The 24,539-nt window shown below is 39.9% G+C and overlaps 1 protein-coding gene across 1 annotated transcript in view; it reads right to left on the reverse strand.

The window, feature by feature from the left end:
* Positions 1-24,539, reverse strand: part of RRP15 (ribosomal RNA processing 15 homolog) — a 52,802-nt gene that overhangs the window by 20,495 nt on the left and 7,768 nt on the right. Inside the window, exons 2-4 of the mRNA XM_043485979.1 lie at positions 20,555-20,829; positions 17,996-18,093; positions 15,433-15,634 (exon numbers count right to left, since the gene is read on the reverse strand). Of these exons, the coding sequence (XP_043341914.1) occupies positions 15,433-15,634; positions 17,996-18,093; positions 20,555-20,829 (575 nt within the window). The remainder of the gene's footprint in view (positions 1-15,432; positions 15,635-17,995; positions 18,094-20,554; positions 20,830-24,539) is intronic.

Here is a 24,539-nt window from a genome sequence, read left to right on the forward strand (position 1 = left end):
TTCTTAAAAATAATCAACTCTGATCATCACTTACCTGATGAAAAATTACAACTGGTGCCCAAATGCCTAAAGGATAAAGTCCAGATTCCTTAACTAAAGGCACAAGACTAAAAAATCTGGTCCCAACTTCCTCAGAATCCCCTTTTCCAGCTCCCCATTGCAAAGACTCGACTGAGCGACTTTCACTGTCAACTATCAATAAACACCCTATATCCCAACCTCTATGGAGGAAGAAAAGAGGAAAAAAAGAAAATGATAAAGAATGTGAAAACCGGGAAAACTGTTAGGCTTTTCTGCCTTCGAGTAGTACAGTGATTGGCAATTCTTTTTTCCCTGACCAATGAAGTAAAAATGAGATGCACTAGCTCCTTTTCCTTAAATTAACAGTAGTGAAAACGTCTACTGATTACGGCTTCATTCTCTGATGCTTATTTAAGTGTTTTCAAAGACTGTCTCAATGCAGGCTGGTTTCAGCAACATTGAAAACTTGTTCTTTGTGACTTTATGAAATACTTCTGTTTGAAGGTAAACACTTCAACAGAAGTATCACTCACTGCTGCTTCTTCCCCTGTTATCATCTGATTCACACAATAAAAGACGCTTTTTCAGTTACTCCAAGCACTTCCTTCACCTACAGACTAGGTTGGTCCCATGGATGAGCTAGTGCCATGACTATGTATTCTTCATGACACCAAAATCAAAGCTAAGGTCCTTAGTCTTCCAAACACATTCCTCGAGTGACATTTTCTATGAACATTCTCACACCATAACCTTTCCAATATTTAAGACTTTAATTTCATAAGCAAATATCTGTACTGCCTGGAACACATACTAAATCAATTTTCCAAATGGTTTCTCTTCTTGTTTCTATATGAACTATTTGGTGGACTGATTCATTCAAAGAACCAAACCTCCATCTACTGAATTTGATATTTGATACTTTATCCAAAATTTCTATTTTTTCAGGTAAGAATCACTCCTTTCTTAGGCTTTCTCACTTTCACTAATGATGCTCCTTTTCATAGCCCTATCTTACAAAAAATTAATAAAATAAAGAATAAAAATAAAATAAGCCTGCTGTATTTAATGATAGGGAAAAGAGAAAACAAGGGGCATTACTGAGAAGTGAATACTGTGTAGCGAACTCACCAGTAAGTGATATATTTCTGCACATAAGCTTTACAATATTAGGAACTTTTAATACATCCTCTGTACAAAGGACCTGGCTTAACATGATGAAAGAGATACAAAATTATTAAGAAAACAAAAATAAGCCATACATATTTAACTGAAGAAACAGCTCATTTTTTAGAGATGAAAAATACTCAGAATAATAACTGCCCCAAGCACAAATGAAGGCTTTTTTGATTTACAGTATTAACTGTTATCTCTTCTGAAATGAGCCCATCAAGCACCTTTTTGCTTTAATTCGCAGTACCCCAGCTCAGCTCCAAGGAGTATAGTAGTTAATGACTCACATCTAACTTAATATATCTGTGTGACATGTTTTAAAATACTTACAAACCATTTCAAAATCTCCTTCCCTAAAACTGGTCTTGGAAAAGCAGTCATACCTTTTCTGCCCTAAGGAAGGCTTTCTAACACGAGTTCCCACGTGCTCTTCTGCAGAATAATGACTACCAGGGCATAATTGGGGCAGGGGTGGGGGCGGGGGTAACTCTAAGAGCAATAATATTGTTCAGCTCAGCAGGATCAGAGGATGAAAAATGTCCTGATAAACAGCTAATGATATGAATGGCAGTCTTTAGAACATATCAAAAAGTACTCCAATCTACGTACCAAAAGCCTTAAAGATGATCATGGTTTTAAATGAAATAAGCAGAGTTTAAATAGCTAAGCTGTAGCTCACAAAAACAGTAAATATGAAAACATGAAATAAGTCAACTGTAGATGTATATAGTGAATAAAGAAACTTATAAATCAGATATATGACTTATAAAGAAATGAATTAGTAATTCTATTTATCAGACTAGATAACAAAAATTATCAGACTAGTCAAAAATTTTAAAACGCATACACTCTTTCCTTCCTTATTTTCTAAGAAAAAATGCTAAACACACATGTGCCAGAGCATGAATCTAAATATCTAAAGACTTTCAAAAGAATAGAGATAATCTCAAAGACTGTTTCCAAAGAAGAAAAAAACCCAGAGAATCGAGGTGTATATACCTGCTTTCTGTGGACATCCCTTCTTTATAGCTAAAATTTTAGGAAGTATTTTTTTTAATTAATTCACTTCACTTAAAATGTCCATTATCAAAATTTCAAGGTTTACTGTTTGTGAAATACCTTATAATCAACTTAATACTACCAACAATTCTATTAATATGATAAGATCAACCTTTTTGCTGTCAAAATAAAAAGGAAGTCTTCCATTTAAACATCAGCCATGCATTTATCTCCAATTTTTATGGAAAATTTTAATTAAAATAAAGGTATAAAAGCTATAAACATACAAGGAAACAACACAGAAAATAAGAGTAAACACAATAAGCCAATTAATTTGGAGGAGGAATGAAAACTAGACAGAGTAGCAGCAACTAACAGAAAAATAAATTGACATTTAAGTGAAAACCAGTGGATCTATGCTCAGAAACTGGAAGAAATGGGCAGAGGTGGGGAGCAAAGTATGTGATAAAAACAGAAGATGAGCTGATAGTCCATGTAAGAAGCAGTTATTAATCCTCTAGGTTCCCTCTCCAGCCAACGGAGGCAGTGACTGACTCTAACACAGACAGTAGTTTACTCCCTGAAGATATTAAATCAGAGAGGTCTTGGACTCCAGAACATTGATTAACACAAACAGCTTATACTGAATAAAGCCTTCATACTGAATGCTGGAGCCCTGAAGACTATTCCCATATTCTGTTCCAACAATACCGGCAGCAAGCTCTTAACCCATACATAGGCAGCAGATTGTTAAGAGTCTTCTCTAGAAAAGATAAGTTTCCAGAAGAAAGTCCTACAGAAAACTGACATTTGGACATTCCCCAATGAAAGAACCCACCCTCTTGATTCTTCCACAGCTGAGTTAACCAACCAGTAAACTCTGGGCTCATGCTGGAATGTTCAATCCATCCTCTTTACTCTTAAATACGAATGGACAGTGAGGATCACCATGTACTAAGGAAGGCCTCCAACTGCTGAGTGAGGCCAAGACAAACAGCATGAATGAACTCAGAAGAGATTAAAACAAGGCAGAGAAAGAGAAAAATTTAAGATGCCTATAATTAATTCCCCACAGAGAACAGACAGTGCATTTGTGAAACAACAGGGTCCCAAGAACAAAATCAAAAGAACAACAAAAAAAGAGTTCTTCAAAACTAAAAAACATGAAGTCACATACTTTAAAAATTCAACGTAAGGACTAGAAACCAAAGAACTTCCCCAGAAGGTGTCAGAGAGAGAATTAGAGGGGAAAGTGTTGTGAGAATAAGAGGATCAATCCAGAAGATCTAACAACCAATTAGCAGAAGCTCCAGAAAGGGAACACAGAAAAAAAAGGGGGCAAAAATAATCAAAGTTATTAATTCAAACAAACCAAACAATGTGTAGAGAAGGGAGGAACATGAATTTCTCACTGGGTAGACAGGGCCGTCACAGTCCAGCACAAGGAGTGAACAAGCTGCACAGGGCACATCACTGCCAAGCTAGGGAACAGCAGAGATAAAGAGACGACCCAAAAGGTTTCCAAGAGTAAAGAGCCCAAAACCAGAGTAGCACCAGACCTCTAACCAGCAAAAAAAAAAAAACCAAGAAAATGAAACAGTAACTTCAAAGTTCTGAGGGAGAATTATTTCTAACACACACATCTATATGGTATTAGTTTCCCACGGCTGCCATATGATTGCCAACTGGGCGGCTTCCAACAGCAGCACACACTCCCCACAGTTCAGAGTCTGCCCAGGCCGCCCCTCCTGGGACTACAGGCACGCTCTGCCTCGTGGCAATCACTCCAGCCTCTGCCTTGGCCATCACCTTACCTGCCTCCTGAGAAACCTGTATGCAAGTCAGGAAGCAACAGTTAGAACCAGATATGGAACGGTGAACTGGTTCAAAACTGGGAAAGGAGTATGGCAAGGCTATATACAGTCACCCTGTTTATTTAACTTATATGCAGAGTACATCATGCGAAATGCTGGGCTGAATGAATCACAAGCTGGAATCAAGATTGCTGGGAGAAATATCAAAAACCTCAGATATGCAGATGACACTTTAATGGCAGAAAATAGAGAGGAACTAAAGAGCCTCTTGATGAAGGTAAAAGAAGAGAGTGAAAAAGCTGGCTTAAAACTCAACATTCAAAAAACGAAGATCAGAGCAACAAGGTGGTGGAGGAGTAGGTAGATGTGGAGTGCATCTCTCCCCACGGATGCATCAGGAAAACACCTTCAGGCACAGAAGTGCATGTAGAACACCAGCTGAGAGTGGACAGGATTACCTGACCAGCGGAAAAGAACATACAGACTCACGCAAAACTCGGTAGGATGAAGGAACTAGGGGGAAAAACGGGAGTGTTAGGAGGACTGGACCTGCCCTCAGAGGGTGGGGGAACTAAAGCAGGGGTCTGAACCCCACATCCAGGCAATTGTCTGAGTCAGAGGAGAAACATTTAAGGCTGAGAGTCAAACAGCTGATCTGTGGCAGCCTAAATGGAATGAGAATCAGACAGTCCTTGCCGCAGTCATACATTCCCTGGACAGGGATGCAAGTCTGCTGGAAGGTGCAGCGGTTGGGAGCTGAAGTCTAGGGATTGTGGAGAAATCCCAGGGCGAGGGCTGCTGCGGAGTCCAGAGAGACAGGTTGAGGGGATGTGAGGGAGGAGATTGTGATAGGAAATGCCTGTGGAGGAAAGCCAGGCAGCCATGGAAGCAAGGTGATACTGCTGAGTCACGTGAGGGGGTGGAGCCATCACCATAGCCTCTCTCCCCCCACAGCCAGCATCGGCAGCTGAACAATAGAGGCTGGCCCATCAAATGCCTGATACACAACTACAGAGTAGGACCCCACCCAGGGGGCCCCTTTAAGTGCCTGACGCTCCATTCTGCAGAGAAGGACCCCAGGCAGGGGGGCCCTGTATGTGACTGGAGCACTGAACAACAGAGAAGGGCCTCTGAGTGCCTAAAGGGGCGGAGCTACGGAGAAAGACTGGCCAGAGAGGCCTTCTGATCACCAGCCACAAGAGGCTCGAAAAAAGACTCTGACAAGGCCATGGCTCCTGCACAGGAGGCGGTCCGTGTCCCTGCACACTTGGCGCCGCCAGGGCCCTCGGAAGCCAAGAAACCGCGCTACCTTCACACTCGACTCTCACTGGGGCAGAGCTGCCACAGGCAAAAAAAGTCTTCGTCTATGCATGCAGGGTCGCTTCGGTCGAGAAAAACTCTTTGCGACCCTGTAAACCATGGACTGCCAGGCTTCTCTGTCAGGGGGGTTCTCCAGGCAAGAATACTGGAGCGTATTGGCCAGTACTGGTTGCCATACCCTTCTAGAGCACTGTATTTCCTGCTGTCCTAGCAGCCACCTCCCTGAGTACCTGATGCTGCCAGAACCCCTGTGGCCCAAGCAGCTGCACCACCTCCACACCTGGCCCTCACAGGGGCAAACCCAAGTCCTCCAAGGCAGACTCAGGAGCAAACCCCAGTGGACGACCCACATGCAGAGGTGGAAATAAAGCCACAATTGAAACCCAGAAGCACTGTGGCTAAGGAAGAAGACCCAAAACCTTCCCACCGGCTGGACAAGCTGCAGATCAAATCCACACTATCAATTAGGCAGACTCTGTGTCTATGGAATATTCAAAATGGCACTGAGAGCTCCCACAAAAGAAAACGCACTAGTTCTGACACCTGTGGACACTGGAGGCAAGGACACACAGGAGTAGGACCAGGTTAGAATCTGAGCTGCCCCCACAGCGGGTCCAGAGACCAGCACAGTGTTGGAGGGCGTCCTAGGGAGGTGAGGTGGACTGTGACTGCCAGCAAGGGAAAGGACTCTGACAGCAGTGACTCAAGAAAATATTTGTTTTTCTTATGTTTTGACTTACTCTGTATATCCTTTTGGATTTTATCTTTTTTTCCTCCCTTCCCCTAACCCCCTTTGTTGCAGTTATTGATTTTATTGGCACTATGAAATCTAATTAAGATTGTGAGCTTTTTTTTCCTCAGTCACATTTTTTATTGTTGTTATATACTTCTGCCTCTTCATTGGGCTGTGGCAATTCTATGGATTTTTTCTTCTTTCTCTTTCTTCCTTAAATTTTAATTTCTTAAATTTTAATTTCTTAAATTTATTCTTCCTTCTACATCTGTTCCTTTGTTTTTTTTTCCTACTGCTCTTTTCCCCTTGCAATTAATCTTTAATGTATATAAATCTTTTTTATCTACCTCTATTTAACTTTGCATATCAATTCTTTCTTTTCTTTCTTTCCTCTCCTCTCAATGTATTTGTTAGCTTTATTTTCATTGTTTTATTTCCCAATTGGCAGCATGCTTTAGTTGTGTTTTCCAGTTTGTGCTTTAGTTAGCTTTGTTCTTAACTAGTAGAAATAATTTTTGGTTTCCTTTGTTCGCCAGGTCAATCTTTTATACTTTATTTTTCTTTCTTCTTCTTTTTCTTTCTCTTAAACCCATTACATTTTTTCTGCATTTATTCCTTTGTTTGCCTTTCCTACTGTTCTTTCCCCCCAGCAGTTAATCTTTAATGGATATAAACCTTCTTCATCTACCTCTATTTAACTTTGCATATCTATTCCTCCTTTTCTTTTCTCTCATTTGTTAGTTTTGTTTTCATTGCTTTATTCCCCACCTGGCACCTTGCTTTAGTTTTTCCACTTTGTGCTTTAATTAGTTTTGTTCTTAACTGGTAAATATAATTTTTGATTTACTTTGTTTGCCAAGTCAATCTGTACTTTATTTTTGTTAGACTGTTTTGACTTTGCTTATGGGAGTGTGTATATATATGTGTGTGTGTATATATTCCATTATTTTAATTATCATTTGCCTGATTTTGTAACTGCCACTTGTCTGGGGTTCATCTTGGTTTCTCATTTCTGGGTATTTGTTTTAATCTCAGTTAATGCCATAACAGACCACTTGTGGAATCTTTGTTCCTGATCAGAGATCAAGCTCTGAGCTTTTGGAGTGGGAGCACTGACTCCAACACTCTAGACTACCAGAGAACTAAATGTAGGAAGTATTAAACAGTGAGCAATCTCACAAAGGAAACCACTTGAATACAAGATCCAACATCACCCCACCACCAGTAGCACCCTGTGCAGGACACCTCATCTAAACAATAAACAAAGCAAAAATACAAACCCAGTCATCAGCAGACAGGATTACCACCTCACTCAGCCTTACCCTCAGAGGTAAAACAAAGAAACAAACAAAAAAGTCAGCAGAAATCTCACCCTATATGAACCTTACACAAACCACTGGACCAACCTCGGGAGGGCAGAAACCAAAAGGAAGAATTCAACTTTGAAGCCTGTGAAAAGGAGACCTCAAACGCAGTAAGCTAAAAAAATAAATAATGAAAAGGCAGAGAAATACTACACAAATGAAGGAACAAACTAGAAACACAGAAAAGAAGTTGTGATCAAAAACTTACCAAAACACAAAAGCCCAGGATTAGATGGCTGCACAGGAGAAATTCTAACATTTAGAAATGAGCTAATGCCTATTCTCCTAAAACTCTTTCAAAAAGTTGCAGAGGAAGGAACACAGCCAAATTCATTCTATGAGGCCAAGGTCACCCTGATCCCAAAACCAAAGACAATACAAAAAAACTCAGGCCAGTATCACTGATGAACAGATGCAAAAATCCTCAACAAAATTTTAGCAAACAAAATTCAGCAACACATCAAAAAGCTCATACACCATGATCAAGCTGGGTTTATTCCAGGGATGCAAAGATTCTTCAATATACACTAATCAATCAATGTGATACATCATATTAACAAATTGAAAGATAAAAATGATATGATAATCAAAAGATATGCAAAAAAAGCCTTTGATGAAATTCAGCACCCATTTATGATTAAAACTCTTCAAAAGTCGGCACAGAAGGAACCTACCTCAACATAGTAAAGGCCATATATGATAAGCCTACAGCAAACATTATTGTCAATGGTGAAAAACTGAAAACATTCCCCCTAAGATCAGTAACAAGACAAGGCTGCCCACTTTCACCACTATTATTCAACATAGTTCTAGAAGTCCTAGCTACAGCAATCAGAGAAGAAAAAGAAATAAAAGGAATCTAGATCAGAAAAGAAGTAAAGCTCTCACTGTTTGCAGATGACATGATACTGTACATAGAAAACCCTAAAGAGTATCAGAAAATTACTAGAACTAATCAGTGAATTTAGCAAAGTTGCAGGATACAAAATTCACAGAAATCACTTGCATTTGTATATACTAACAATGAAAAATCAGAAAGAGAAAGTAAGGAATCAATCCCATTCACCACTGCAACAAAAAGAATTAAATATCTAGGAATAAACTTACCTAAGGAGATGAAAGAACTGTACACAGAAAATTATAAGACACTGATGAAAGAAATCAAAGATGGCATAAACAGATGGAGAGATTATCCATGTTCCTGGGTAAGAAGAATCAATAAGTGGAAATGACTATACTACCAAAAGCAATCTACAGATTCAATGTGATCCCTATCAAATTACCAATGACGTTTTTCACAGAACTACAATAAAAAATTTCACAGTTCATATGGAAACACAAAAGACCCCAAATAGCCAAAGCAGTCTTGAGAAAGAAGAATGGAGCTGGAGGAATCAACCTTCCTGACCTCAGATTATACTACAAAGCTACAGTCATCAAGACAGCATGGTGCTGGCACAAAAACAGAAACACAGACCAATGGAACAAGACAGAAAGCCCAGAAATAAACCCATGCACTTATGGGTATCTTATTTTTGACAAAGGAGGCAAGAATATACAATGGGGCAAAGACAGCCTCTTCAATAAATGGTGCTGGGAAAACTGGACAACTACATGTAAAAAAATGAAATTAGAACAATTCCTAACACCGTACACAAAGATAAACTCAAAATGGATTAAAGACCTAAATGTAAGATCAGAAACTATAAAACTCTTAAGAGGAAAACATAGTAGGCAGAACACTCGATGACATAAATCTAAGCAAGATCCTCTATGACCCGCCTTCTAGAGTCATGGAAATAAAAACACAAGTAAACAAGCGGGACCTGATTAAACTTAACAGCTTTTGCACAGCAAAGGAAGCTATAAACAAGGTGAAAAGACAACCCTCAGAATGGGAGAAAATAACAGAAAATGAAACAACTGACAAAGGATTAATTTCCAAAATATACAAGCAGCTAATACAACTCAATACCAGAAAAACAAACACCCAATCAAAAAGTGGGAAAAAAGACCTCAACAGACTTTCCTCCAAAGAAGACATACAGATGGCTAAAAAAACACATGAAAAGATGATCAACACTGCTTATTATTAGAGAAATGCAAATCAAAACCAAATGAGCTATCACCTCACCCCAGTCAGAATGGCCATCATCAAAAAGTCTACAAACAATAAATGCTGGAGAGGGTGTGGAGAAAAGCAACAGCTCTTGCATTGTTGGTGGAGATGTAAACTGATATAGCCACTATGGAAGACAGTATGGATATTCCTTAAAAAAGTAGAAACAAAACCACCATGTGTCCCAGCAATCCCACTCCTAGGCATACACCCTGCGGAAACCATGGTTGAAAAAGGCACATGTGTCCCATTGTTCATCGCAGCACTATTTACAATAGCTAGAACATGGAAGCAACCAAGATGGCCATCGACAGATGAATGGATAAAGTTTTGACACATATACACAATGGAATATTACTCAGCCATAAAAAGTAACATATTTGAGTCAGTTCTGATAAGGTGGATGAACCTAGAATCTATTACATAGAGTGAAGTGAGTCAGAAAGTGAAAGATAAATACCGTATTCCAAAACACATACACAGAATCTAGAAAAATGGTTCTCAAGAATTTATTTACAGGGTAGTAATGAACAGATACAAAGAATAGAGTTACGGACATGGGGAGAGGGGAGGAGAGGGTGAGATGTATGGAAACTTACATTACCATATGTAAAATAGATAGCCAGTGGAAATTTGCTGTATAGCTCAGGAAACTCAAACAGGGGCTCTGTATTAGCCTAGAGGGGTGGGCTGGGGAGGGAGATGGGAAGGAGGTTCAAAAGGGAGGGGATATATATATATACTTATGGCTGATTCATGTTGAGGTTTGACAGGAAACAACAAAATTCTGTAAAGCAATTATCCTTCAATAAAAAAAATTAATTAATTCAAAAAATAGGAATAGAAAGGAGAAAAAAAAAAGCCTCCTGGCAGAACAGACTGTACATGGAGTGAGGGCCGTATAGAATTGCCAGAGGGCTGGAGGGGACTCTGGAGTGGTCATCTAAGGGCAAGTCGGGGCACTGGTCCTCTAGGGGAGCCACTGCCTGGGCCTGGAGGGGAGTAGGAGGCCACCAATAGAACTGGTAAATTAAAACATGCACTGTCCATGCATCAGAAAAATAAGGAGTAATGCATCTATGTATGGTGGACATGTGATAAACCAAAAATAACATGTTAGCAGTGGGAGGATCTGGGTGGTGTCTATATGGATATTCACTCTACAATACTTTCAACTCTTGTGTATCCTTGAAAAGGCTCATAATTAAACAAAATTAAACAAACGAGCACAATAACAGACTTGTAGCATCTGTCTATAGCTGCTATTACTCTAACTGGCCCTTCAGATGGCTGCGGGGTGACTGAACACTGGAAGGGCGAGTCTGGCCCCCACATAGGCACACCTGCCGTGGTCATGGAGCTGGAGCTGTGGAAGATCAACTTTCTTACCTGTCATTACCGCATCTGCCATCAGCAACGTCCCAAGAAGCAGGAAGATGGCCCCCACCTTGCCTCTCCTTGCTATCTTTTCTCCAATTCTTGCAAGTGTGCTTTAATTTGAAGAAAACTAGTCTGACTCCTTAATTCAAGGAAATCTGAGAATCACGGTTCTTAGCTTCCTAGTGTCTGCAGCTTAGGGATACACAGAAGGAAATCATACGGAGTGAAGTTAAGTGGGACAGAGAAAGACAGTGATATGGTATCGCTTACATGTGGAATGTAAAAAAAATGTCACAAATGAACTTATACACAAAATAGAAGCAGAGGCACAGATGTAGAAAACAAACTTACGATCTGATTACCTGAGGAGAAAGGGGAAGGAGGGATACACTGGGAGATTAGCACTGACACACACACTACTGTACATGAAATGGGTAACTGATAAGGACCTGCTATACAGCACAGAGAAGTCTATCTGATACTTTGTAATGACCTATATGGGAAAAGAATCCAACTATACTTTAATAAAAATTTTAAAAAATAAAATACACACTTAAAAAACAAAAAGAAGATCGTGGCATCTGGTCTTATCACTTCACGGCAAACAGATGGGGAAATATGGAAACAATGTCAGATTTCATTTTTGTGGGCTCCAAAATTACTGTGGACAATGACTGCAGCCATGAAATTGAAAGACGCTTGCTCTTTACAAGAAATGCAATGACAAATCTAGACAGCGTATTAAAAAGCAGAAACATCACTTTGGACAAAGATCCGTCTAGTCAAAAGCTACGGTTTTCCAGTAGTCATGCACAGATGTGAGAGTTGGACCATAAAAGAAGGCTGAGCACTGAAGAACTGATGCTTTTGAACTGCAGTGCTAGAGAAGACTCTTGAGAGTCCCTTGGACAGCAAGGTAATCAAACCAGTCAATCCTAAAGGAAATCAACTGTGAATATTCATGAGAAGGACTGATGCTCAAGCTGTAACTCCAATACTCTGGCCATCTGATGTGAACAGCCAACTCACTGGAAAAGACCCTGATGTTGGGAAAGACTGAGGGCAGGAGGAGAGGGAGGTGACAGAGGATGAGATGGTTGGATGGTATCACCAACTCAATGGACATGAGTTTGAGCAAACTCCAGGAGACAGTGAATGACAGGGAAGCCTGGTGTGCTGCAGTCCACAGGGATGCAAAGAGTCGGACACAACTGAGCGAGTGAACAACCACCATTCAACCCACTGCATGTATCCACCCAATACATCAATTAAAAACATGAGGATACCTAAACCCTTTCCCAGAAAGCTACTGGTAAATATAACTATCCAAATGAGAGAGAAAGTCAAGAGAAAAGACGACATTTAGTCCCAGAAGCAGAGGCTGCTGCCCAGGAAAGAGACAGGGAACGCCCAGGACAGCAATAAAGCAGAGCTGCGGGCAGACCGTGTGCACCAGGCGGAGACCACCCATCTGGCCTGCAGCAGGGCGGCCATGGAGAAAGCAGGACTGAGCGGGGTTAAGGGTTCCTTCTGCAGAGTGTAGGAAGGCTCCGGTGCATACGACTAAGCAAATGAGAAGAGGCAGCCATTAGTCCCAGGAAAACAGAAACTACAAGGAAATAAAGAAAATAATATTACCGTGCATTACGCTGCACAGCAATGAACAGTGTTCGCAGTGAATACTGATTCAGCCAAAATATGAATATATCATGTTAGAAAGACCAAATATTAGATGTGTGGGGGTGAAGGAATATTAAGAATGCCAATTCTTCATCTTCCATTAAAGATAATAACATTGAGAGTGAGATAGTATAAATATTATTTAATATACGGAGGTAGATATGTAGAAAGATTTACTATCATTACTTTGGGGTAAGGGAATGAAACAAGGAGTAGAGGTGGATGGGGAAGGGTACTGGCTATTTTATTTTGAAACTGTGTTCCTACTGCTTTGAAAACAAAATTAAACAAAATATAATGATGCAGCAAAAAAAGAAAAGGTTCTGAGAAAAGGAATTTGTTCAGGGCCATGACACAGTTAAGAAATATTTGTCACAATGTCTCAAAGTTTCTAACAGCTTGCAGGAGTATGGAAATTCTTGAAACAGGATTCTTCAAAAAAAATTAATAAGTTTCCAAAGTCGTAAGTCTTCCTAAGAAGTCAAATACAAACAATCAAATGAGAACCACACACCCGACCAACAGCACTCCTGAAGTAGGCTGACTCACAGATCTACCCTCTATGTTACATTATTATAACTCTACCCGGGTTTGCTTAATGTAACACTACTGGCTCCTTTTCATTTTTGAACTTTATAAATGTCACAACCATAAATAACCGGTGTAACCAGGTATAGGAGTTCAAGATATAATCCAGACTGGTGTCTGGGAAGATATCTGCCAGTGAATCCACTTTGTAGGTGAATGGAATCTGAAGATTGCACAATATTAAGAATATGAGATTAAAAGCCTGTGTTCTGAATACACCCAGAGAGGGACAATGAGCAGCTTCCATAAAAGCTCTTCTGGCAAGCTTGTATGAGGAGAGAAGGAGAGGCTATTAGGAAATTGTGTAGCAGCAATGGTGCTAGGACAAGGTGAAATAGAAAAGGGAAATCTTACTCTCTACTTAATTAATATCCTCCTTTATCCAGTTCATTAATGTCTGACTCACTGGCACACCAAATCTATTCCCACTTTGGCCTTCCTTCCGCCTCTTCAGTTGCCTTAAAAGTCCACCTACTTCAACTAGACACAGACTAAACTGCTCTATGTCCTAAATGGATATTGGCTACTTTGAACTTCTCTGCACAAATAGGGAAAGCCACTTAATTACAGCTGTTATACTCAGTGTAACTGACAATAACAAACAATCTAAACGGACCAGTTTAGAATCTCTATGTTGTCATACTACTCCTATTTACTTATTTCCTTGAGGTTGTATGTCTACCTGAATTGTAAGTCTTTAAAAGATACAGGACAGCACCAGGTACAAATAGGTACTTAAAAGTTTTCCTATAAATGTAAGGAAACAAACATTTTTAAAAGAAAGAAAATGTGCCAGAGTTATCACTGGTGTGCGGTAGGTAGCCCTAGAAATAAATTTTTAAAGCCAAGCCACTTTGGTTAACATCTCAAGCAGTTTTCTACCTTGTCGCAGATTACTATCATGCCTGTGATCACTAAAGTAGGAAAAACTGAAGGTCAAGAGCAAAAAAGCAAATGGTAACAAAGAAAATACAATGATGCCACTGAAAAGAACCCTTCATGTATTTTCATAACTCATGAAAAAATTAATCCCAAAGCAAAAACAAATGTTTCTATTAAAAGTTATTTTGAAACCAACAAGGAAAAGGGGAAAAAAAACCTTTTTCCTTTTCCATCAGCTCTTTCTCATTCAGTGCTGCTCAATATTTCTCCAATTCTTACCATAAAACATTCTTTATCATGAGTGAGGACAGTCTGTTAAGACTTTTTTAACTAAAAAGTATAAATGCCCAATCATAGCACTCATGTCTTCATAATTACTTCTGACAAACTTTGAAAGGCAGCACTAGTGAGCACACTTACATAAATATCAAAAGTCCTTTTCATATTCAGAAGATAAATCAAATTCAAACAGCTTAGAAAATTTTTGTCAAAATTAGATAAAATAGCAACTTAATCAAGAAACTTGAAAAACACTTCAACTCTAGAAGAGCATGAAATTCCTAAATGCCCTTCTTGCCAGAGTTTGTTTTCCCAAAATACAAACAAAAACTTATGACAGAAACTCTAGCTTCCTGATTGAAGTTCTCTTTGTTGGCAACAGAAACCAAGCCTTCAAATACTACTATGTACTTTGCTTTAATTTAAAAAGTAAATAAGCCCTTTTGAGAGTAAAGCACATTTCAGAACCTTTCACCTGGTACAGTAAAGAGAAAGCTATTGGGATTCATAGGTCAGAGGGGTGGAGAAGCAGAGCTGCATGCCAAAGATCATGAAAAGCATTTAAGTTATCTCCCAACCAGCCGAGTATCATCAAAGCTGCCTCAGCACAAGAGTTCTCATCATACTTCCTAAAGCTCCAATTCTTCATTTTAGAACTATGCACCATGGCAATTACCTCTGTGGGTTAACAGTCTCAATTGAAGCTGTATTCCTCACTTGGCCTTCTATTCTACAAAATGCACAAAATGCAGGATTTCAGATAGGAGACCGTCCTATCTCTAAAAAATTTACCTAAATCTACCAGTTCCTGAGTTTTAACAGCAAGGCCCTGGCATCTGTAACTGGCAACTTCCATATTGAATAAGTCATCATGAAACATAAGAATACAGAGTTAAAGCAGGCTGTGGGCATGTGGAAATCTTAATAACATCTGAAAAGAAAAAAAATATTAATTCCATAGTATGCTTTAATTTGGCTGCGTCAGGTCTTGGTTGTGGCACGCAGGTACAGTATGCTTTTCAACCTCCAAACTCTAAGAGCCAACATCCATCTGATGTGCTGAATCTTCTGTAGAAGTCTTACCTGTTTGGCTTTCGAGTTCTTCCCAGCAGAAGTCTTCTCACTTGCATTTCCATCCATCCCTCTCAGAACATTGATGAAGTCCTTCTTGGAAACCGAGGATATCAACTTAGCTCGTTTTCTAATAGAGCCTCCAGCTTCTTTAACCTTCTCATCTACATTCTTTTGATGCTTTTGAACGGCATTAAATAACTGCACCACACCCCTATGGAACACAAATGACCAGAATAATGTCATTACGTAACAATTACACTAGAACACAAACTCTTGAGGACAGGCGCGATCTATTTTCACTGCTCAGAAAACAGGCAGTCATCTAATACACGCTCAAGTGAAGAGCACGGAAAAAATCTGCAAAGCGAACATACATTTCAATGAATGAATGTAAGTATCTGAATAGAGGATAAATACATGTGAGTTGATGTGTGGTTTTTCTCAGCTTCAATCTTTCTAATCAACTTTGGAACAAACATCTACTTCTCAAAATCTAATTATATAATGGCTGAAGACTTTAAGTGTCAATGGGATGAGCACAGGCTTTACAGTTAGCTATCTGATTATCTGACGCTACAAAGATCTCCTGGATCTTGATTTTACCTGTGAATGGAAAAAATAATACTAAGAAGCTTAGAAAGTATTCAGCAAGTCTTATTATATAAAACTAATTTTTTTTAAAGTTTATTTGAAGTACTTTGTTCTGCAGTTAAACTCATTGAAATTCTGAAGATTAAGACTTGTGGTGTCCATTATAGTAGTCACAGGCCACATGCAGCAAGTGAACACATAACCTACATAACCAGAACAATGTTGCAGTGTGCTCCAAGTTTAAAATATACACTAGATTTTAAAGACAGTATGAGAAAAAAAATTTTTAATTTCATTAATACTTGTTTTATATTTATTACATGTTGAAATAATTTGAATATATTGAGGTAAACAAAATTAATCATTGACTTTAATTTCACTTCTTTGTTTTTACTTTTTTCAAGGAGGCGCTCAGAAAATTTTAAGCTGCATGTGTGGCTCACAGTGGATTTCTAGTCGATTTCTGCTGGCCAGCACTGCTTCACACCACCGACACCCCTTCCAGCTCTGAGCTTCTGCCATCTTTTCATGTTGCTGCTGTAACCATCATCGGGGGAGGCGCCCCGCCACAGTGCTGAGCATCCCCGCACGCTCTTGCTGGGTTCGGAGGAGCACAAGGCCTGACTGCTCTTTACCAGCCGTCTCTCGGGGCTGTGTCTGCGGTACGCAACCTTGAGAGATGAGGTAATGTCTCCCCCCAGACAAAGAGCAGGCTTGTTACCGTTCCCCATAAAAGCAACGGATCCCCAGGTACAGAGTTCCTCTCCTGTAACACAACCCGCCGCACACACAGGCATGGATCGAGGGCACCTGCGCTGCCCCCGAGGACACAGGGAACCGGTGGGGATGTGGAGCTCTGGCGACGGCTTCAGCCGTGAGTAACAGTCCTTCGTCTCTGATCTACAAGCGTCTGTCCTCTGCCAGCATCCAAGAAACCTCGCCAGCCTAGCTTATTTGTCTGTAAGATGGGTAAAATTCCATATGCTTCACAGCGGGGCTGGGACCACGGCGCTGAGAGGGAGATGCCCAGGGTATAAAACGTAAGGGCACTTACTCTCTGGCACCCATCCTGTACTCTTCTCAGCTCTGCGTGGGTATTAATTCATGTAATTCTCAGAGAAATCCTATGGCGTAGGTATAACGTTCTCTGTTTCCACGGATAAATAAACTGAGACAGAAGGAAATTAAGTAACTGCCCCAGGACACCCAGCTAGTCAGTCAGCGCTGGGATCGGCTGGCAGTCTGGCTCTGCCCTCACTCCCTCAACCATCCAGCCTCACTGGCTCACCATCCAACACCCAGACGGACTGCCATAGGCAGCTCAAAGTTAAAGGGGATTTCACTGAATGTCACTGCTGTATTCTTTAAATGGTAACCCAACTGCTACCTCCTTCATGGAGCCTTCCTCAACTCCATACACAACCTCCCATCAGATGCTCCCAAAACACAGGACATAGCTTTACTCCCAAAGAGACTAGAACCCCCACAGGCAAGTGGGCAGGGACCGTGCAGCAGCCACCAGATTCTATTTATCTCCGGGCACAGAGGGCATCCACTAAATGTTGGTGCCAATATTTAAAAAAAAAAAATGCTGAGTGAAAGGACAGCACAAAGCTGCTATAATGTGTAATCTGTTAGGTCATAAATATAGTGCAAAATAACAAAAACAATCACCTCATGCCATAAACTTAGATAAGCATCCTAAGAGAAACACAGGTAGAGGTCTGATTATAATGTTCTCGTAACCATAAAACACAAGATGATCTGAAATAGGTTCATACCAAATACACATTTAGCCCATTAGACACTTGCCTCACGAGATGTCCAAAATCTGTGGCTGAATCCAGTATTAGGCAGGCAGGCTGAGATGTAAATCACTTGGCTCTGACCAGGCAGAGCTTAAGAATCAAACCTCGTCAGAAATGGATCACTACAAAGCTTTAGTGCACTTAGTTTTTAAAGGGCAAGAACACTGCCTTACCTCGTAGCAATTCTCTGAAGATTTCTCTCCGTTTCTTTGTCTTTGACAACATCTGGCTTTACTCTGCACATCATTTCCCATTCCCGCTTCTTATCAAGCTGTGTTATAAATAGTGTTATGTGAAAGAACATTAGGCATTTTTGAAAGCACAGCACACTTTGATATGATACTCTGTGAAAGGACAAAGGTAATAAATCACTCGAGCTCTAGTCGTCACAGGGCCTTTCAGAAGCCCACCCTTTCAGGGGTCTGGCTCTGGGAGCCTGCGGTTAGCACGCGGCGTGTCATGTGAGACGCACCCAGTGAGCAGCCGGCAGGCTCTCCGACAGCAGGGGCCTGGAGCACCGCCAGTGTGCGGAGCCAGGAGGGCCAGGCTGGGGGTGAGGGAGCCCTGTGCCCAACCTGCCATCGCCAGAAGCCTCAGAAGGCAGCATCAGCAAGGCGCCAAACCACCCTCTTCCGTAACCACGAGCTTAAACACCGCGTCTCTTTCTTTTTAGAAACTGACTTCCCCAGCGGCCGGAATTATTAAGAACTTGTATCAGCTTTTAAAAGAACAGCATTGGGTCCTATTAGCACTGTAATAGATAGAACCTATTTAAACAGTGACTGTTCTTCTTTCCTCTTATGGCACATCTGGCCACTGTCCTTGCCGTATATGGCTTATCAGTCACAAACTACAGCAAGCTGACTCCCTGTGATAATGCAGATATAGAAATGGATTAGGAAATAAGAATATCCCACAGACAACATCATCTCATTCAAAACTGTTCTCAGGGGGTTTCCTGGTCTCAGGTCCTTGATTTGATACACTTGATTCTCCAGGTCCCCCGCTCAGGTCAACATATCACCAAACGTTAAATATACTGAATATGATGAACTAATTATCAAGAAGCTGGTAATAAGCATCAAAATCAGGAAGAACCAGTGGGGAAAAGTCTCCTTTTTATCTTTTCCTTTTCTTCATTCATCTGATCTCTCACTTTGTATTAATGAAAACATCTGTTCACAGTAAAACCAAATCTTTGCTCTTGCTATACTCTGAAGCCTTTGTAAAGAAATAGCTTCTTCCCCAAATCGGATATTTTAGCTATAATGAAATTCACTGTCAGATTATACCAGAAATAAAAAACCTTATTTTTAAGTTTAAAATAGTCAATCCTTAATTATCTCTTGTACCCAGGGGATGACAGGCATGCATGATCCCCAGGTATTTTTTAACTCTGAAAGTTATTTCCCTACTTATAATTAGAAATAGGTAGCCAATATTCTGGAAGCCAATAATACTTAACATTAAGAAACAAACACAATTTATACAAACTCTACCCAGAAATACATACTCCAGAGCATTTATGGCTGCTAGGTCATGTTTCTGGTATGAACACGCGTGCTTTCACGCATTACGTGGACAGCATCAGCTCTAGCACGCAAAGCTTTGGCCCAGAGCAGAGTCAGGAATTTCTTTCTGTTGGCTTTAAAATGTTGTTCTCTTACTGAAACATTGGCACTAGGGGTAATTAAGGATTCTGATATTTTTAAAGCCTCCTCTAGTTTTTGCCAGATTAAAAAGAAAAACAAAGGTTCAAATTTTAAGTCGAAAAGCTGTCAGTAAGACTTAGAGACAAAGTTGATCTTAAAGAAAGTACAATGAGAATATTGAATTAGTAATAGAGTACGTTCTAAGAGCAGCACTTGAAAAGTTCCATCTTTATACAGCCTCCAACAGAGAGCACCCAGTATTAGGAACAAGGAAAACATTCATCTTGAAATAAGATAAGGGGGTGGTGAACTTAAAAGGAAACAAACGCCAACTGGAACTTAAGTTTTCTCTCCTTTTTATGGATAAAGTACCTCTTGGAAATAAGTACTTTTATATTGTCAGTATGACTGTATAAAGTTATTTTTCTTTCATTAAAAAATAATACCTATTTCAGCAGCCAAATAGTTTAGACGTATTATTGTTCTACTGTTCATTTATTATTGTTTATCTTTGTAATACACAACAGCAAACTTAAACTCCAACTTCTGGCCTTTCATTAGCAGACAGCACCAGTCTAGCTTCTTCCATCAGTGGTTTAACAAAAGATATAATGAACTCAAGTTTATCCATCAGTAAAATGGTTTGTTTTCAGAACTGCAACCAACCCTGTCAATGACATCATCACAGATTTATATCATAAAATAGATTTTAAGCTAAAAGTAACTAATATGATTCTATTAGTTCAGAGTTAACTTTATTAATAAAGTTAGCATCTGGACAGGTAAGTTGAATAAAATATTCAAACCCAGGAGTCACTGGCACATGTATAAGTACTTCACTTTGAAAAGGATACATTTCCTTGGAGTTCACATTTTTATTGTTTTGCTTAGATGAATAAAAAACGTGCTCAAGAGAACGATTCAGACTAGGTTTCTGAACACAACCTTGGTTTATCCACTCACAGATACAACACAAGTTATAAACTGGAACGTTAACTGGACAAACACTGAAGGAACAATTCGGTACCAATGAGAACTAGCCTTGACACCCCAATGTACAGAACAATTGGTAGGACACACCTGTTTCCTTTTCTCTAGTCTCTCTCGTTTTAACTTCTCTTTTTCCTTTTCCAGCTCTCTGTTTCTGACCAGGATGGTGGGTTTGCTCTCGGGAATCTTCTTGTTCAGGATTCTAGCCATGGCATCTGCCCAGCCCGCGTTAGTCCCCACACCAGCCTCTGCAGCACTGGCATTGTCATCCTCGCGGGGTTCAGCTTCATCTTCGTTGTCAGCTTCTACTGCGTCATCACCAGAGGAAAAGTTATCTTTTTCCAATCCACAGCTTCCAAGAGAACCTAACAGTAGAAACAAACTGAACTTTAATACTGGAGGCAGAGTTTGGCAAGGCCACGGTGAGACCCCCAGGTGCCTTCCTAAGGCTAATGGTTCTCCATCTGTCTCCATCCTTATTTCCAAGGGCCACAGCTGCAGTGACAGTGGAGAATGGAGGACCCTCCATCCTCCTGTCACCTACCCGCAAAGACCTGGCGCGGCCATGCGGCCAGGGGAGGCCACCACAGCATCAGCACCCAGGCCCCAGGGAATGGAAGTAAATCCAACAGCCTCAGGGCGTCCTGTGGTCAGTGGTGACAGATGCTGCCCTGGGGCTGCTGCAAGGTGTGTGCAAACCCACAGGCTTTTAACTGCGTTATTAAACTACTTGAAGAGACTAACAAATATTATCTTAAAAACAAGTAACAACAAAAAACTTCAATCTGTCAAAAAAATGGAATAGTGTTTCCATGGCACAGAGAAGTCAGAGTAAGTTCTCTGAGGGCTTTGGTCCTGATGCTTAAAATCCTGAATCCCGGTATGGAAAAATCTAAACACTTGTTTCCTTTTATAGAATCTGCCTATAACATTAATAAACTGGGTGTTGCAACATTTTTTTAAAATAATCTAATGAAGTGATATGTGCCCCAAATCTGACTGCACTGCTGGACGGCCAAATGAAAATATCAAGTTTTGAGTGAAGGATACAAATTTGTATGCTGTGGAGGTGTACCATGCAGACCACCCAGAACCACCCAAAGAAGCATACACATGATACTATGTCATCTGCAAGATTAAAACAGCTGAGATCAGAGGGGTGGCCAAAACACAATCCAGTTGGTGGCCTCGCTTGAAAACCAACTTGCTGAGAACCCCTGGGTACTTTAAGTTTTGCAGTCTGTCTCAAATTCTGAAGCTCACGGTAGCTTAACAAGAGCACAAGCGCCAGCGAAATCTGTGTGCAACTGTATACCAGAGCCTGCTGAGGCGCTTCTGCTTGGCTCTTCAAAAACCTGCGGAGCTAATTAAGAAATACTTCAAAAGTAGTTTTATATTAGCTCACGGCTACGATCAAAGAGAATGGAACTGACTGTATAGTCAGCTCTTCCACTCTGTGACCCTCCCTAACCTCTTGACTTGAAGTCATGAACTAAGACAGAACTGCTTTAATGACTTGACTTAGTCATCACTACACTTGCTTTCTGGTATTACATTTGACTAATCTCTTTGTTTTTTTGATTGCTGAGAACTCATGAAACAAAAAGATGGAAAACTATTTAATACATTTCAAACAAAAATTTGCAGCATATTAGAAAATGGCAAATAAAAATATATAAAACTGATGTTTATACATATACAAAATGAGTCTCAAGCATAGGAGTAAAAATGAAGTATCTTCAAAAAGTAACAGAACAATACATAAAATTAAACACGGAGAGCAAAATAATACTTTAAAAAAGCATGATCTTACATAAAGTATGTTAATGGTATCAAAAAAATTAAAGGAAATGATAAAGAAACAAGCTGCTACTGCTGCTGCTAAGTCGCTTCAGTCATGTCCGACTCTGTGCGACCTCATAGATGGCAGCCCACTAGGCTCCTCTGTCCCTGGGATTCTCCAGGCAAGAATACTGGAGTGGGTTGCCATTTCCTTCTCCAAAAGAAGCAAGAATCATTAATAATTCTACTGCCCTAATGTGTTGCATATTTCTTAAAAAAGAAAAATTTTGAAAGAGAACTTAATTTGACACATAATTTGAAGCCTCCACTATATCCTGTATGCCTGACAAATTTAAGAAATCTGAGAGGGTGACAAGGATGTGACATGCAGATTTAGGTGATATAAAAACGCTCACTCTCTGCAATGTAAGAGAAAGTATACAAATTTTGCCAAACAAAAGCTGAAAGCACTACTATTCAATGAAAATCTGTGTGTCTACTATATGCCAGATTCCAAAGCCCAGAAGCATCTCCTAGGACCAGCGTTCCCTGGAAAGTACACTGAGAAACACTCTGGGGAATGTAGTTAGGTGAAAAACATGTATGTTAATACAGAATATGTTTATTCCTCAGAGTCAGCAGCACTGGACAGGTACTAACAACAAAATAAACAATTTTTTGAAAAGTACTTCTTGTAGGCACGCATTCATCTAAATGTTAAGAGGCACAAGGGTTTGTGTCAATGAAGAATCTGAGTGATCAGCAGCAGAGGTTTTTCCTAGTTCCCAGTAAAAAATGTCAAAACTACAACACTGACACCTAGTGTTTTGTCCTAATGAAGTCACACACAAACTGCAGTGAATTTCACATTTTCACCAACACTGTAAAGGCAGCCAAAGACTTTCTGGTTGTATAAGCCACTGCAGTTCTCCATTTCTAAACCTGGGCTATTTTTCTTTGGTTGGTTTCTTACCCAGTTTGACTACCACAACATGCATGCTACGGACACAATAAATTCATGAAGTTTTATAATACCATTTCATACAACCTGCACTTACCCCACCAATTAAGAAAAAAAATTCCAGAAGAATTTGCTGCAATCATGGCTTTTTATTATAATTTTAAGACACCCTAACTCAGAAGTTTTCAGTCATGCACTCATGACCAATGGAAATGATGGTATTTTCTAGAAATAAATTTAAATATGTCAATGTTATGCGGTCAGCTAGCATACTACAAAACAAAGTTTTCTTTTGGAATACCAAAGCAAATCACTACACAAGTCAGAAAATAGAACTGACCCTTAAAAATTTACCATGGCCAGTGAAGACGAGATTTTTTTGAATTTACGACAAACTGATATTCAACAGAAGTGGATGTAACCCAGGGATCTAAAGGCCCCAGATAAGCAAAAAATTCCTTTGAAGTCCTGGGTGTTGTTTTAAACATTAACTCTAATTTTGCATTCTATTTTAAAAACCTGGAAATTAAGGAAGGGCGACAAAGAATGCTTATTGGAAGTAATAACTAACGGTTCCAACAGAACATTGTGCTTATGGAAATGTTCTCTTATCACCGCTGCCCACCAACCACAAGAGCCTAGTGGGTCCTTCACATGTGGCTAGTACAATGAAGTCACTGAATTTTTTTTTAACTTGACGAAGTTTTATTTACTTCAGCGTGACTAGTGGCCACATTGGGCAGGGCAAGGTTAGACTTCTGAAGTAACCAGGTAGGCAGAGGCATCTCTCCATCTCTTGCTGCACTTTCTCCAAACTTCCACTAGCCTTTCAAACTTGCCATCTGTCCGTCATCCCAGATACAGTGAGCTGCTGGCAGAAAAGTGAGTTATTTTCCTTAGCCTTTGGAACTGGGATAAAGTTTTTTAAAAAACTCACCGTCCTTCAATATTTACCAAGTACTCGTGAACAAAGATGAAGGAGCAAATGAAAAATCTAGATTTTCCCCTTGAAGAAGTCAAATATTTAGCAGGATACTAATAGAAAATTTTGGTTTAAAATTTGTAAGCATTCTTCTAATAGAAAAATAACGAAGAAAAGGATTAGGGGTATCTTTTACAAAGATGATTTCAAGTTATTTCTTAAAGGTAAAGTAAGAGCTGGAATGACAAGAGAAGGAAAAGGCCAAAGAAGTAAAATTCTACAATAAGGCCAACCGAAAGAGGCATGGGCAAGATCACTGAATCTAGAACTGAAACATGCTAAATTTGAGTCAATGTTCTGTAATAAAATTAAAATTAGTATTGTAATCATTACTACAACACTCCAGGCAG

This window comes from Cervus canadensis, chromosome 13 (assembly GCF_019320065.1).
Source record: "Cervus canadensis isolate Bull #8, Minnesota chromosome 13, ASM1932006v1, whole genome shotgun sequence".
In the NCBI taxonomy this organism is placed as follows: Eukaryota; Metazoa; Chordata; class Mammalia; order Artiodactyla; family Cervidae; genus Cervus; species Cervus canadensis.